This window comes from Mytilus californianus, unplaced genomic scaffold (genome assembly GCF_021869535.1).
Source record: "Mytilus californianus isolate M0D057914Y unplaced genomic scaffold, xbMytCali1.0.p SCAF_7, whole genome shotgun sequence".
In the NCBI taxonomy this organism is placed as follows: Eukaryota; Metazoa; Mollusca; class Bivalvia; order Mytilida; family Mytilidae; genus Mytilus; species Mytilus californianus.
Window position 1 is genome coordinate 114,233,020 of NW_026262723.1, and position 13,729 is coordinate 114,246,748.

Below are 13,729 nucleotides of genomic sequence, written 5' to 3' on the forward strand. Positions count from 1 at the left end.
TTTGTGGTATGGAAACTTGTGGTATAATTTCAGAGAGATCCATACACTTAAACACAAGTTATTGTCTGGAAACTAGAAACATGCCTTTTTGGGCCTCTTTTTGGCCCTTAATTCCTAAACTGTTATGACCATAACCCCCAAAATCAATCCCAACCTTCCTTTTGTGGTATTGAACCTTATGGTAAAATTTCATAGAGATCCAGTCACTTAAACTAAAGTTATTGTGCGAAAACCAATGTGTCTTCGGACGATGACAACGACGCCAACGTCACACCAATATACAACCGCAAAATTTTTTTGCGGTCGTATAAAAAGTGCAATAACTCCTACAAGGAGTCTGTTGACAATTTCATGGATGCAGATTTGTAGATATTTACTTGCAGGTAATTTTTTTTTCATTTAAAGTTTCTCTCTATAATAAATTTAAAGATAGGTTTTGAACTACTGATAAATCGAACCAATGTCAGTTTCGCTCTCACTGCTTCAGTGTTTGAGATTTTTATACCTAAAGTTCAATTTTTGGCATTTTTTGCTGATGATGGATCAAATCCCCAGATATATTTTGTTAACAAGATGCCCTAAGGATCATTCAGGTGAAGTCATGTAATATCAGGCCCAGAATTCTTTGAAGAACAAGTTAAATGTTTACAACAGTGAATGATGGTGACAGACACCAAGTGGTGGCAATCACTCACATGGACTATTTGGTGGCAATCACTCACATGGACCGTTTGGTCCAGGTCAGCTGAAAATGTATTCACATGTAATCCATAAAAACACTTGTATAAATAATTAACTGCTCCCTTACCTAACTAATTGAGAATGAAAGTACTATCATAAATACAATGCCAATTAGAACATAACCCATAAATATATTGTGAACATTAAATCTTGAAAATTCTGAAAACTTGAGTGAAAGGCATTCTAAAAATATTTCAACCAATAAGACATGAAAGTATAACTCCTATCTCATTTTATTCATTCATATTCTGATATGTAGCTTTTATCTATTCATTCTGTAATCCAGTGGCGAAAAATTACAAATAAAAGCACAACTGTTTTTCTGAATCAATTTATTTGATAAAACTTTCAAAATTTACATATCAAAATGAAAGACATTACATGACAATACACAATGGCCCTGAGTGTATCTATAATATTTTGATTATTAGATCTAATAGTTATAACTTCTTTCTTGCTTAAGTTATCTTAATACAATTTTTAATCACATCTGTTTTTATTTTCATATATTTATTAATTCGTCACTCAATTTGTTATTGATAATATTCTTTAAATATATTTTCCATGTCTCCAAAAAATGTGTCATTTACTTGTATGTCCAGTTACACAATTTTCCAATTAAATTATATATTGTAAATCTTATTAACTTACAAGGATAAGCTTGCTCAATAGAAACAATGGAGATTAAAATGTTTTTGAATCTATCCCAATTGCCTCGTACAAGGTGATAATGTAATATGCTCATTTGAGTTCTGTGAGTATATATCACTTAAATTCAACATACATCCATTTTCAGTGATGAAAAATGAAAAACACCATAACAAAAAATAAATATAAAAACAAGTATATGAAAAATTAAAAAAATAAGTTTACAATGCCATGTTATTGATGACAACAGAAAACTATTAATAAGATAATTATATATAAATAAATAAATCATCAAAATATTTTCTCCATTCAATTCGCTAACTTGTAAGATATATACAATTCATAAACAAAACATTTGAAGGTGGAAATTCATACTAAGTCAAGAGAAACTTAGAAAGGGTTTCTTAGGCAACATAACATACCAAGATTATAGTCAAATCATTTTTAAAAAAAGGGTTTCTGAGGCAACGTAACATACCACGATTATAGTCAAATCAGTTAAAAAAGTGTTTCTTTGGCAACACAACATATGAAGGTTCTAGTCAGATCAGTAGAAGAGAGGAGTTTTCCATTGTCTAGCTTTTCCATGTGGACTGTGGCCTGACAACTTCATATATACTTCATTTACTAAAATGCCTCGAATCATCAATGGTGTATCATCTACCTAGGCTAGCTCAAAATCAAAAGGTCATTCATAAACACGGTAAAGGTCATCCATAAACAGAGTAAAGGTCATTTATACAGAGTAGAGGTCATTCATAAAAAGAGTAAAGAACAGCAGGTTTTCTGACAAAAAGAATGTTGTTATTAATAATCACACACAATGATATGTTTAATAAAGGATTTTGTGATTCATTGTCACCTACAATGATATTTCTATTAAAACACTGTTATTATTCACCATAAATAGGATTATGTTAATCCCTATCACCCAAGATAAACATATACTCATATCAACAACCCACATATATAGGTCGAAGAAAATGTGCTTAACTTCAAACAAGTGAAATTATTTATAAAATTGAATTAAATATCTTAAATACAACAATAGTCGTCAACGAAATCATACATCATTTTCAAACTACTGCAATAACATGGTGTCTAAATAGCTCACGGTCATGTAATAAAATTTTCAGTCAAAATAAAATAAAAAATGATAATCCCTAGAACAATGACACTTAAATAATAATAAAAAGATATTTAATTTTAAATTATTGTATCTTTGGTTGCTATGGAAGCACATCAATCAAATTTCTCTCATAAGTAAAAATCTTATACAAATGCTTGAAACTGGTAATCACTAACCATATCATCAATCAAATAATATATGTAAAACTGTATGTAAAGTCATCATTTGAAATTCACATTTAAAATAACATGTAAATATGTGTACAATTGTTGTGGAAATGCAATGTCATATTATCATTTTTATTGCCATGTAAAACTCATCAAAAGGCAAAAATCTTATTGAATATCCCAATCCTTATATTTTATAAACACTGATTTTTTCCATTTTAAATTTATTGAGAAATAGTACTGAAAGAATAAAGACATAACAGCAAATTGAATTAAGGTAAAACATTTCAACTTTCAACTCTGCTGATAAAAGCTTGTTAATAGACAATAAGGGCTTACATCTTAAAAATTCTTTTGCTTAGGTGTTGCTCATTTATGCACAAATGACCAGAAGTGCTAATATTTTTATGAAATCACAGTTTCGTGACATAGTTTTTGCCCCTGAAAGAAAAGTTTTACATGAATAAAAGTCAAGTAAATATACATAACACACAGAAAACTAAAATCTTCCATTGTAACCATAACAATGTCTATACCCTCTAAACAAGACTAAAAGGCGATATATGTTGTGTCACTTTTCTTCCTGCATTTTAGTGTGTAAATGTATAAAAAGAAAAAATACCATGTAATTGTATTCTTAAGTTTTCTATTTTTTCAATTATCAAATAAAATTCCTTTCAGAGACTGTCTAAATAGACACATGACCATAAAAATGTCAACTGACATGAAAAAGGGGGTGTGTGGAACATAAATCAATTAGACAAAAACCAACTAAAACAAATAACCAAAAGACATCAAGTGGACAACATAGAGTCTTCAAAACATACAAGATAGTAAAAAATAACAATTAAGTTGTAAGTTGTTTAGAAAGATGACTTTCTACCAGAAGAATTCATTTGCTGGACTAAGTTTGTTAATATGATGGAATGATGACATCTTGGTTTTGAGCTAGCTTCAGAATAATATAATCTTTTTAGGATTCAGTAACAGGTATGTCTCTCATCTCTGTAAACAAAGAAAACAAAGGTTATATATTATAGTTATCATATATAAGTAACAAAGGCCGTACTGTTACCTATAATTGCTTACATCCACTTCATTTGAAGTTTGGTGGATAGTTGTCTCATTGCCAATCATACCACATCACTTTATTTTTATATATTAACAAAGGTCAAACATCATGGATGTTATATATTATCTTGAGTATATAGGTAACAGGTTAACATAAACTGTTGACACAGAGATATGTCTCGCCTGTCTGCAGAAAATAAAAAAAAGTCAATCTGATGGACAGCAACATTGCAACAATTCAAAGTCGCTGGAACATGAATTAGGGGGCAGGGCCTTGAAATAGTCATCAAATGGACTTGTACTGATAGTAATGCAACTTTATAGAAAATATCATTGATCTATCATAAGTAGTTCCTTTCAAACTGACTTGACCAGAAAACTTAACATTGAAAATTGCTAATTAATTAAAAGTCACTGGACCTTGACCTAGGGGGGCAGGGCCTCGAAATAGTTGTTACACTGATATGTACTGATAGTAATGCAACTTTATAGAAAATATCATTGATCTATCATAAGTAGTTCCTTTCAAAATAACTTAAGCAGAAAACTTAACATTGAAAATTGCTTATTAAATGATAGTCACTGGACCTTGACCTAGAGGGCAGGGCCTCGAAATAGCTGTCAAACTGATATGTAGCGATAGTAATGCAACTTTATACAAAATATCATTGATCTATCACAAGTAGTTCCTATCAAACTGACTTATGTAGAAAACTTAACAATTGTTGACGCATCCTCCTATGCCATCGCTGTTGCTGGAAAAGCTAATACCTATGTCTCGCTTTCAGCGACTTTTGTCACAGCTGAGACAAAAATCAACTGATTTCTACATTTTGTTCTTGTGTTTTGCGGTAACACCACTGTCCAGTTAGGTGAAGGTTGGGCACCAAAAAACATGTTTAACCCAGCCACATTCTATATGTATGTGCCTGTCCAAAGTCAGGAGCCTGTTATTCAGAGGTTGTTGTTTATTACTGTATATCATATTTGTTTTTCATTTGGTGTTTTGTACATAAATCAGGTCAATGGTTTTCTCATTTGAATTGTTTTACATTTTGTTATGTCTGGGCCTTTCATAGCTTGCTTTGTGATATGGGTTTTGCTCATTGTTAAAGGCTGCACAGTAACCTTTAGTTGCTAACATCTAAGTCATTTAGTATTTGGTAGATAGTTGTCTCATTGGAAATCAGACCACATCTCCTTATTTTGGTATTATCTAAATTTTCTTTATAAAGATTGTATATCATAGTTATTATATATAGGTAACATCTAAATAGGTTATAATTTTATTTCAGAGAAAGTATCTACTTGAATTTGATCGAATTGAGTCACACATTAAATCTGTTATAAGATCATTTCTGAGAAGACTCCAGCAGTAACACCTTTTTTTTCTACACATTTTCCTGCAGGCATATAAGTAGTAAGTAAAAAATATTAAAGGTACGGTACATGTACAACCAAATAAGTCTATGCACTTAGATCATCACTGAGAATCTGAGCAGCAACAAATGAATCAAAGTGCTCATTTTACATGTAAAAATGACGTTAATTTAGTCAATCTTTTAAATATATGTGTTATCTTCCTACGTCCATACATGCCATAATTGTAGGAAAAACAGATTCATATGCCATGATTATTGGTCAGTGATAAATATAAAGATATCTTTTAATATTTAGTAATCAGATTAATAGATTATTTAATGGACAAATCAGGAAACAGCTTAATGCAAGGGGAATAACTCATATTTTAATCAAACTGTATAAAACATTGCTTTTATGTTAAATTCAGTTTAAAGCCTTTTGCTTAAATAAGATGGTCATTCCATGTCAAAATTAACCTTAGCCTGCCTTGTTCTGAAAAATTCATTATGTATATTTAATTGCATATAAGAGCACACTGGTTCACAAAAGTACAAAAGTACAAAAACCGGCACTTCAGATCTAAAAAAAGGGCAAAATATGCTCTTCAATTGTAATTTCATACAACCTTTTTATTATTCAAATTATACATTCAACAAAGGTTCAGTAATAATCTCAGTTCTTTAAGACTCATTTCATACCAAAATTACTTAAATATTTTACACATATGTTAAAAACTAAAGCTATGCATAGGATTTATTTTCAGTGAAATATGTACTACTTGTTACCTTCTGACTTTACCTTAATTAGTGCTTCTTTGTCCAAAGTACATGTTGATAATTAAAGGAAAAATATATGTCTATTTAAGGTACCCTTAGTTGAAAAAAAATACTGACTTTTAACAAAATACTTTACATATATGGGGATATAATTATTTTTTCTTAGCCTTCATACTTTTTTCATATATTTTTCCTAAATTAGACACAGACTGATAATTAATTTCCAATGACATATATTATAACCATAACTGGTAATGAACAATACATTCTAAAACATGTCATAACATTTAAAATTATCCTACTGAAAGTAGGATTCCTAAATGAGTAATCATTGACATGTATACACTTATAAAACAGGATTATAACAGGATGTCACTTGAAATAAAGTGATCTTCTTATCTATAATTAACAGATTAATCATTGTTATTTACATCTATATAGCCATAAATTCAAATAAATATGTTACAACTTTTTTTTCATGAATTTGATTTTTTGTAACATTTATCTTAAAGCTTAAAACTTTTACTAATGTTAGGATTTTTGCTGTAATATGAAAGTCGAAATGTTGGTATAATTAAATAATTATATAAATAGGTCATTCATTCAATTTTTTTAATTGTTTAATTTAAGAAACATAATTTTGTTTTCAATTTCTTCCAAATGTTTAATATCAAGACTGCAAACATCTATTTGTTTTAAAAACAAAACTAGAGGCTCTAAAGAGCCTGTGTTGCTCACCTGCATCTTCAACAATGACCACTTTAAGTATAAATAATAATAATTATAAATTCTTTATTCAAATAGGGTTAACACAGTTAGTTACAATAAATCTTCCCTGACACACAAATTACAATACAATCAAAAACAGATATTATCATTAAAGGGGAACAACTCTATTAAGAGTTAACTGACAATTTCAGTCATGTGGACATATTTGTAAATCTAATCCTGCTGATAATTTTTCCTGTCTTAAGTTTCTTTCTATCTATTATAGTTTTCAAGATAATAGGCAAAAATATATCATTAAAGGGCAATAACTCCAATAACGAGTCGACTGAAGATTTCGGCCATAATGGCCTATTTGTAGATCTTATATTGCTGATCATTTGTGCTATTTAATGTTTCTATCTATCTATTCCAGTTTTCAAGATATAAGCAACTAGAGCTCCAAGGAGCCTGTGTCGCTCACCTGATATTTTTATTTACAATTGATGCATGAAATAATGCAAACGTTATACATTTGCTTTAGTTTCAGAGATATAAGTCAAAAACTGCATTTCCCCCCTAAGTTCTATTTTTAGCCATGTTGGTTGGAAGGCAGGGTCATCGGACACAATTTTTAAACTAGATACCCTAGTGATGATTGTGGCCAAGTTTGGTTGAATTTGTCTCAGTTGTTTCAGGAGAGAAAATTTTTGTAAAAGATTACAAATTTTACGAATAATTGTTAAATTTGAATTTAAAGGGCAATAACTCCTTATGGGGTCAATTGACCATATTGGTCATGTTGACTTATTTGTAGATCTTACTTTGCTGAACATTATTGCTGTTTACAGTTTATCTCTATCTATAATAATATTCAAGATAATAACAAAAATCTGTTATCGCAGAGATATGTCTCGCCTTTTTGTAATTTTGATAATGCAAATGTTGAAATTAAAATAGCAATACTTTAACATGTAAGTTATGCAAATATTCAAAGTCAATGAACCATGACTGAAGGTACATGGCTAAACAATCTCCATGAAATGAGATGTGCCAATGCTAATACAACTGCATACCAAATACCATTGACTTATTATAAGTTGTTCCCTTTAAACAAACCTAAACACAAACATTATCTTGTAAACTATGTAAAAGTTTCAAAGTCAATAAACCATGATCAGGGGTGGGGCTATATAATCTCCATGGAAATGATACTTGCAAATGCCAATAAATTTGCATACCAAATATCATTGACTTAACATTAGCAGTTCATCTTAAACTGATCTAATCACAAACTAATACATGTAAACTAAGCAAAAGTTTCAAAGTAAATAGACCATGACTGAGGGGGCGGGGCCAAATATTCTCCATGGAAATGAGATGTGCTAATGCTTATACAACTGAACACCAATAAACATTGGCCTACCACTAATGGTTCCCCTTGAACTGACCTAATCACAAAATAAGACATGTAAACTATGAAAAGTTTCAAAGTCAATAGACCTTGACTGAGGGGGCGGGGCAAAATAATCTCCATGGTAATGAGATGTGCCAATGCTAATACAACTGCATACCAAATATCATTGACCTACCACTAGGTTTCACCATGAACTAGACCTAATCACAAACTAATACATTGTTGACGCCGACGTCGCCGACGCCGGAAACAGCATACCTATGTCTCGCTTTTTGACTCCGTCAAGACGGGACAAAAACTGCAAAATTTTCTTAAAATTACTAATTCAGGGGCAGCAACCCAACAATGGCTTGTCTGATACGTCTGAAAACTTCAGGACAGATAAATCTTAACCTGATGAACATTTTTACCCATCGTCAAATTTGCTCTAATTGCTTTAGTTTCATAGATATAAGCCAAAAACTGCATTTTACCCCTATGTACTATTTTAGCCATGTCGGCCATCTTGTTTGGTGGGCGGGGTCATCGGACACATCTTTTAAACTAGATACCCTAGTGATGATTGAGGCCAAGTTTGGTTAAATTTGGCTGAGTAGTTTCAGAAGAGAAGATTTATGTAAAAGATTACAAAAATTAAGAAAAATTGTTAAAAATTGACTATAAAGGGCAATAACTCCTTAAGGGGTCAATTGACCATTTTGGTCAAGTTTGACTTATTTGTAGATCTTACTTTGCTGAACATTATTGCTGTTTACAGTTTATCTCTATCTATAATATTATTCAAGATAACAAAAAACTGCAAAATTTCCTTAAAATGACTAATTCAGGGGCAGCAACCCAACAACGGGTTGTCTGATTCATCTGAAAATATTAAGCCAGATAGATCTTAACCCAATAAACATTTTTATCCCATGTCAGATTTGCTATAAATGATTTAGTTTCAGAGATATAAGCCAAAAACTGCATTTTACCCCTTTGTTCTATTTTCAGCCATGTCTTCCATCTTGGTTGGCAGGCAGGGTCATCGGACACATTTTTTAAACTAGATACCCTAGTGATGATTGTGGCCATACAGGAAAGAATGATTAAAGCAAGTTTACTTGATTTAATTACAACTAAGCTGATCAGATGAAATGTGAGAGTTTTTTACAAATTAGAAACTAATTTAGGTACTTTACATGAAAAAAGGTTTTAAGGACAGTACCGGTACTATCTATCACAGATGAATGAAAGGTTAAAGTGCCAGTATGATTTTATCTAAGCTTCATATTCATGATATTTGTTTCCTTTCTATAGCTGTAATGTCAGTTCATACTTACTGTCATGAGAAATGAAGACGAGAGACTCACTGAATATTCAGTAACGGTGTTGTCCCTGTTTTGGTCCATCACCAAGGAATTCATGTCCGAGACCATTTCCACATTTACCACATAATATCTGTAATAGATTTTTTATATTCAAATTTCTCATTTTCTCAAATGTAAAACTTCATAAGATTAACTGAACTTCAAAAGTATGGCACTTGATTTAAAGAGACTGATTTATTTTGTATATTTAAATGCACATAGTGACTGGTATATATTTGTTAGTTTGTCTATTTCAGTTCTGCTTTAAAAAAAAATTTAAACTACAATATAAGCAACATAAGAATGTTTATTTTTCTTCTTAGGTATGATATATAATCATTGCTAACTGTTTTATTTTTTGCATAGAATCCCCCTACTAGTTTATTAAATTCGTGAATATTTACCTTTATTGCTGTTTTGGTCTCTGTAATTCTCTGTACAGAGTCCTCCCTTATGAGTTTGTTGAAGGCTGGCCATGGTGAGGAATGTTCAAATTTTGATACACTGCTAAATAAATGGTTGTTACACTTTGCACATGCATAAACTCCTAAAATGAAAAATTTCGTCTTTAAATAATGTGGTTGGTGTAGTGTAAAAGATTGGTTGTTTGTTATACAAAACTAGATATGACCAGTATCACACACCTGGCATATATACAAAACTAGATATGACCAGTATCACACACCTGGCATATATACCTACTATTGACTCAACCTTTGTTTTTCATCAGATGGCCACATAACTTGGGATTTTATTTTCGAAACAGACATCTATTTGTTCATGGTAAGATTCCAGTATGTATAAATTATATAATAAATGTGGCACCAATCAACTACCAATAATCTGTAAAGATTCATTTTAAATGTTGTCCAAAAATAACAAATTGATTTTTAATTTGCTGCAATAATTCATAAAGGTAATCAATTGGGACAATTCTAAAACCAGATATTAACTCTGAAATTAGGGATATTACCCAAATTATCTAAAGTTAGCATTTTTTCCATTTCTGAGTTGATTTTCGTTAACTAAATGTAACTAATGCTTACACGAACTTGTGGGAACTGTTATCATAAAAATTGGTATCAAAGAGTCCTTGGCATATTTTATGTAATTTGTAGACCACAGTAGGTTGCTAATTAAAACTAGAGGCTCTTAAGAGCCAGTGTCTATTATCTATGATAGTTTTAAAGATAAAAGACAAAAACACTAAAAACGGGAAAAGTCATCATTAAAGAGCAATAACTCTTAAAAGGAATCAACTGACGATTTCAGTGATGTTGACTTACTTGTAGATCTGGTATTGCTGATCATTTTTGCTAGCATAAGTGTTCATCTATCTATTAGTATTATAGTTTTTAAGATATGAGGCAAAAGGCATCTAATGGGTAAAAATTGTCAATAAAGGGCAAAAACTTCAATAAGGAGTTGATCGACGATTTCAGCTATATAATCTTATTTGTAGATCTTGTTTTTGCTGATCATTTTTGCTACTGAAAGTATTAATTTATCTTTTACAGTTTTGAAGATAATAGGCAAAAACACTGAAAATTAGAAAAAATCATCCTTCAGAGCAATAACTCCAATAAGAAATCGTTGAATTATTGCCATCTGACTGATAAGTAGATCATGTCTTGCTGATCATTTTGGCTGAATAAAGTTTCCATCTATCTATTATTGTTTTGAAATTATTAGACAAAAACACTAATAAAAATGGGTGAAAATCATCACTAAAGGGCAATAACTCCAATAAGAAGTTGTCGGACGATTTTAACCATGTTGACTTTTATATAGATCTTGTCTTGGTGATCATTTTTGTTTTTTAAAGTTTCTATCAATCTTAATTGCTAAAATAATAGGTAAAATTGAAAAAAAGTGGCAAAATTTCTCATTTAAGGGCAATAACTCCAATAAGAAGTCGTCTGACAGTTTTGATGTAAACAGACAATAGGTAAATCTCATCATTCTAAATATTTTTGCTCCTGTCAGATTTTCTTTATACATAGCTGTTTTCAATATAATAGACAAAACTTGCATTTACACCAATGTTTTTTCAGCCGTTGTTGGCAATGTTGATTGACAGGCTGGATTAACAAACACATTTTTAAAACAAAATACCCTTAATAATATGATGATTGTGGCCAAGTTTGTTTAAGTTTGGCTGAGCAGTTCAGAGGAAAAAAGACTTTTAAATTAATCAAAGGTAACGGAAGACAATAAGAGATGATGGATGCCAAGTGATGAGTAAAGCTCAATTGGCCCTTTGGGCCAGGTAAGATAAAAATAATCTTAAGGACAATAAGAGCTACAGTGTACAGTTCTACAGCTATGGTCATGGTAGATATAAGAATAAGAAGGCATGGTATAATTGCCAATGAGACAACTCTCCACCAGAGACCAAATGACATAGAAGTTAACAACTATAGGTCACCATTCGGCCTTCAACAATGAGCAAAGCCCATACTGCATACATGGCATAGTCAGCTATAAAAGGCCCAGAAATGACATGTGTAAAACAATTCAAACAAGAAAACTAAGGGCCTGCTTTATGTACATTACAATAGACGAAAAACAAATGCACATGTATGATATTGAGCAACAATTAACGACAACCACTATATTACAAGCTCCTGACTATGCCTATGGACAGGCACATACAGAATGTGGCATGGTTAAACATGTTAGCAGGGGCTCAACCCTCTTCCTTACCTGGGACAGTGGTGTAATAGTACATTGTACAAAATAAAGAACAAACTATAAAAAATCAGTTAAAAAATTAACATATATTAAGTCAGACCATTTTTTACTGTAATTTGCTTGTCAGACCTGAAAAATATAATGAGATGATAATACATTAAATTACTTGCCTTACAGGCAATTTATTCTTTCCAAAACCCTTTAAACTTATAATGAGGTAAAGGGTGATTATTTACATTAACAATATTGTTGTGTTGTCAACGTATATTTTGTTTCACCTAACAGAAGTTCCACTGGAAACTTTGTTATAAACAATGTCATAATATCTGTTCCTGATGGAACAAATATTCTATACCATTTATTCCATTAGGAACATATACTGTAATATGTATTCCAGTGGAAATAATATTCCAGAATATTTATTCCATTTGGAACTTATATTATGAAGGAAATTCTATTTCGTGACAGTGTAAATGAATGTCCTATATTTTAACTCCTAAGGAACTATTTGTTCTTTTCCATCCGAATTCTTACATTTTATTCAAACTATACTAAATTTAATTGGTACATGGTGCTTTAACACATTTTCAACAAAAAATACTACCTCTATCAAAATGATCTCTATACTTTTCACCAGAAAACCAACCACAAAAGGACATCTTCCTTCTACTTTCACTTTCTGTTATATAAGATTAAGTAAAGTAAGGAAACTTATTTTCGCAAATGTACAGATTAGACAAATCATACAATTACTTTGATATTTAATTAATAATTAATTCATGTTGTGTGCATACATTAGTACATCGTTCATTCTAAATTATGTGTTACATTAAATGTGTTCTTAAATGTTTTTTCTTTCGCCCCACATCATCAGTCTGTGAACCATACAAAATACGACTAAATTTTCAAAGTTTTTTCGACAGCAACGCACACGAAGTACGCAATGCTCACGCTGTTGCATAATGTTACTTCGGTCAAATCAGCTTTCTAAAACTTAACTGTATACTATGCCGATTCTAACTAAATCTGATTGCTTGCTTGATTGATTATATAGCCTGGGCTACAGACAACAAAAACATACATCAATTATTCACGGTTATTATTCCCACCAAGGATTTGTATAGTAAGAGCTTACTTTGTATAGTAGGATCTTACTTTGTTTAGTAAGATCTTACTTTGTATAGTAAGATCTTACTTTACAAATCCTTGTTCTCACTGACTAATTTCTGATACGGTACATTAATGAATGTATATAAGAGATCAGGAGAAACTGCTATTTTGTAACATTGTAAGATGGCTTCGGCCAGTTGGCCTACTTGGAAGGCCTGCCACGTGACGAATTAGCTTCCATCACACTTTTGAGTCCACTCATATGCCATTCCTCTGCCAGTTAGACAAGACATGGTCAACCCCGTAAATTTTAATTCGATTTAAATATATGTATATCACTTGATGCATTGTATTTGCCGTTTTTAAGAATATATTGACATATATAGTTAATATTATAGTCCTAGCGCCCCACCCTTATAAAAAGCCCACACCCCACTATTTATTTTAAATAGTCACTCCTCATAAAATCTTTATGAGAGTTTTTTGAATACATAACTAGACAAAGGATAATTTACAATAAGCATGTAAAAAGTAACCTAGTGCAATAATTACTCTGAAAATTA

At 31.1% G+C, this 13,729-nt stretch overlaps 1 protein-coding gene across 1 annotated transcript; it reads right to left on the reverse strand.

The window, feature by feature from the left end:
• Positions 1–1,056: 1,056 nt before the first annotated feature.
• Positions 1,057–12,741, reverse strand: LOC127707566 (methionine-R-sulfoxide reductase B1-A-like). Its single transcript, XM_052212164.1, has 4 exons — positions 12,661–12,741; positions 9,767–9,909; positions 9,336–9,453; positions 1,057–3,690 (listed from the first exon to the last, which is right to left on the reverse strand). The coding sequence occupies exons 1-4, from the start codon at positions 12,713–12,715 to the stop codon at positions 3,659–3,661; spliced, it is 348 nt and encodes a 115-aa protein (XP_052068124.1). The 5' UTR covers positions 12,716–12,741; the 3' UTR covers positions 1,057–3,658.
• Positions 12,742–13,729: the final 988 nt, after the last annotated feature.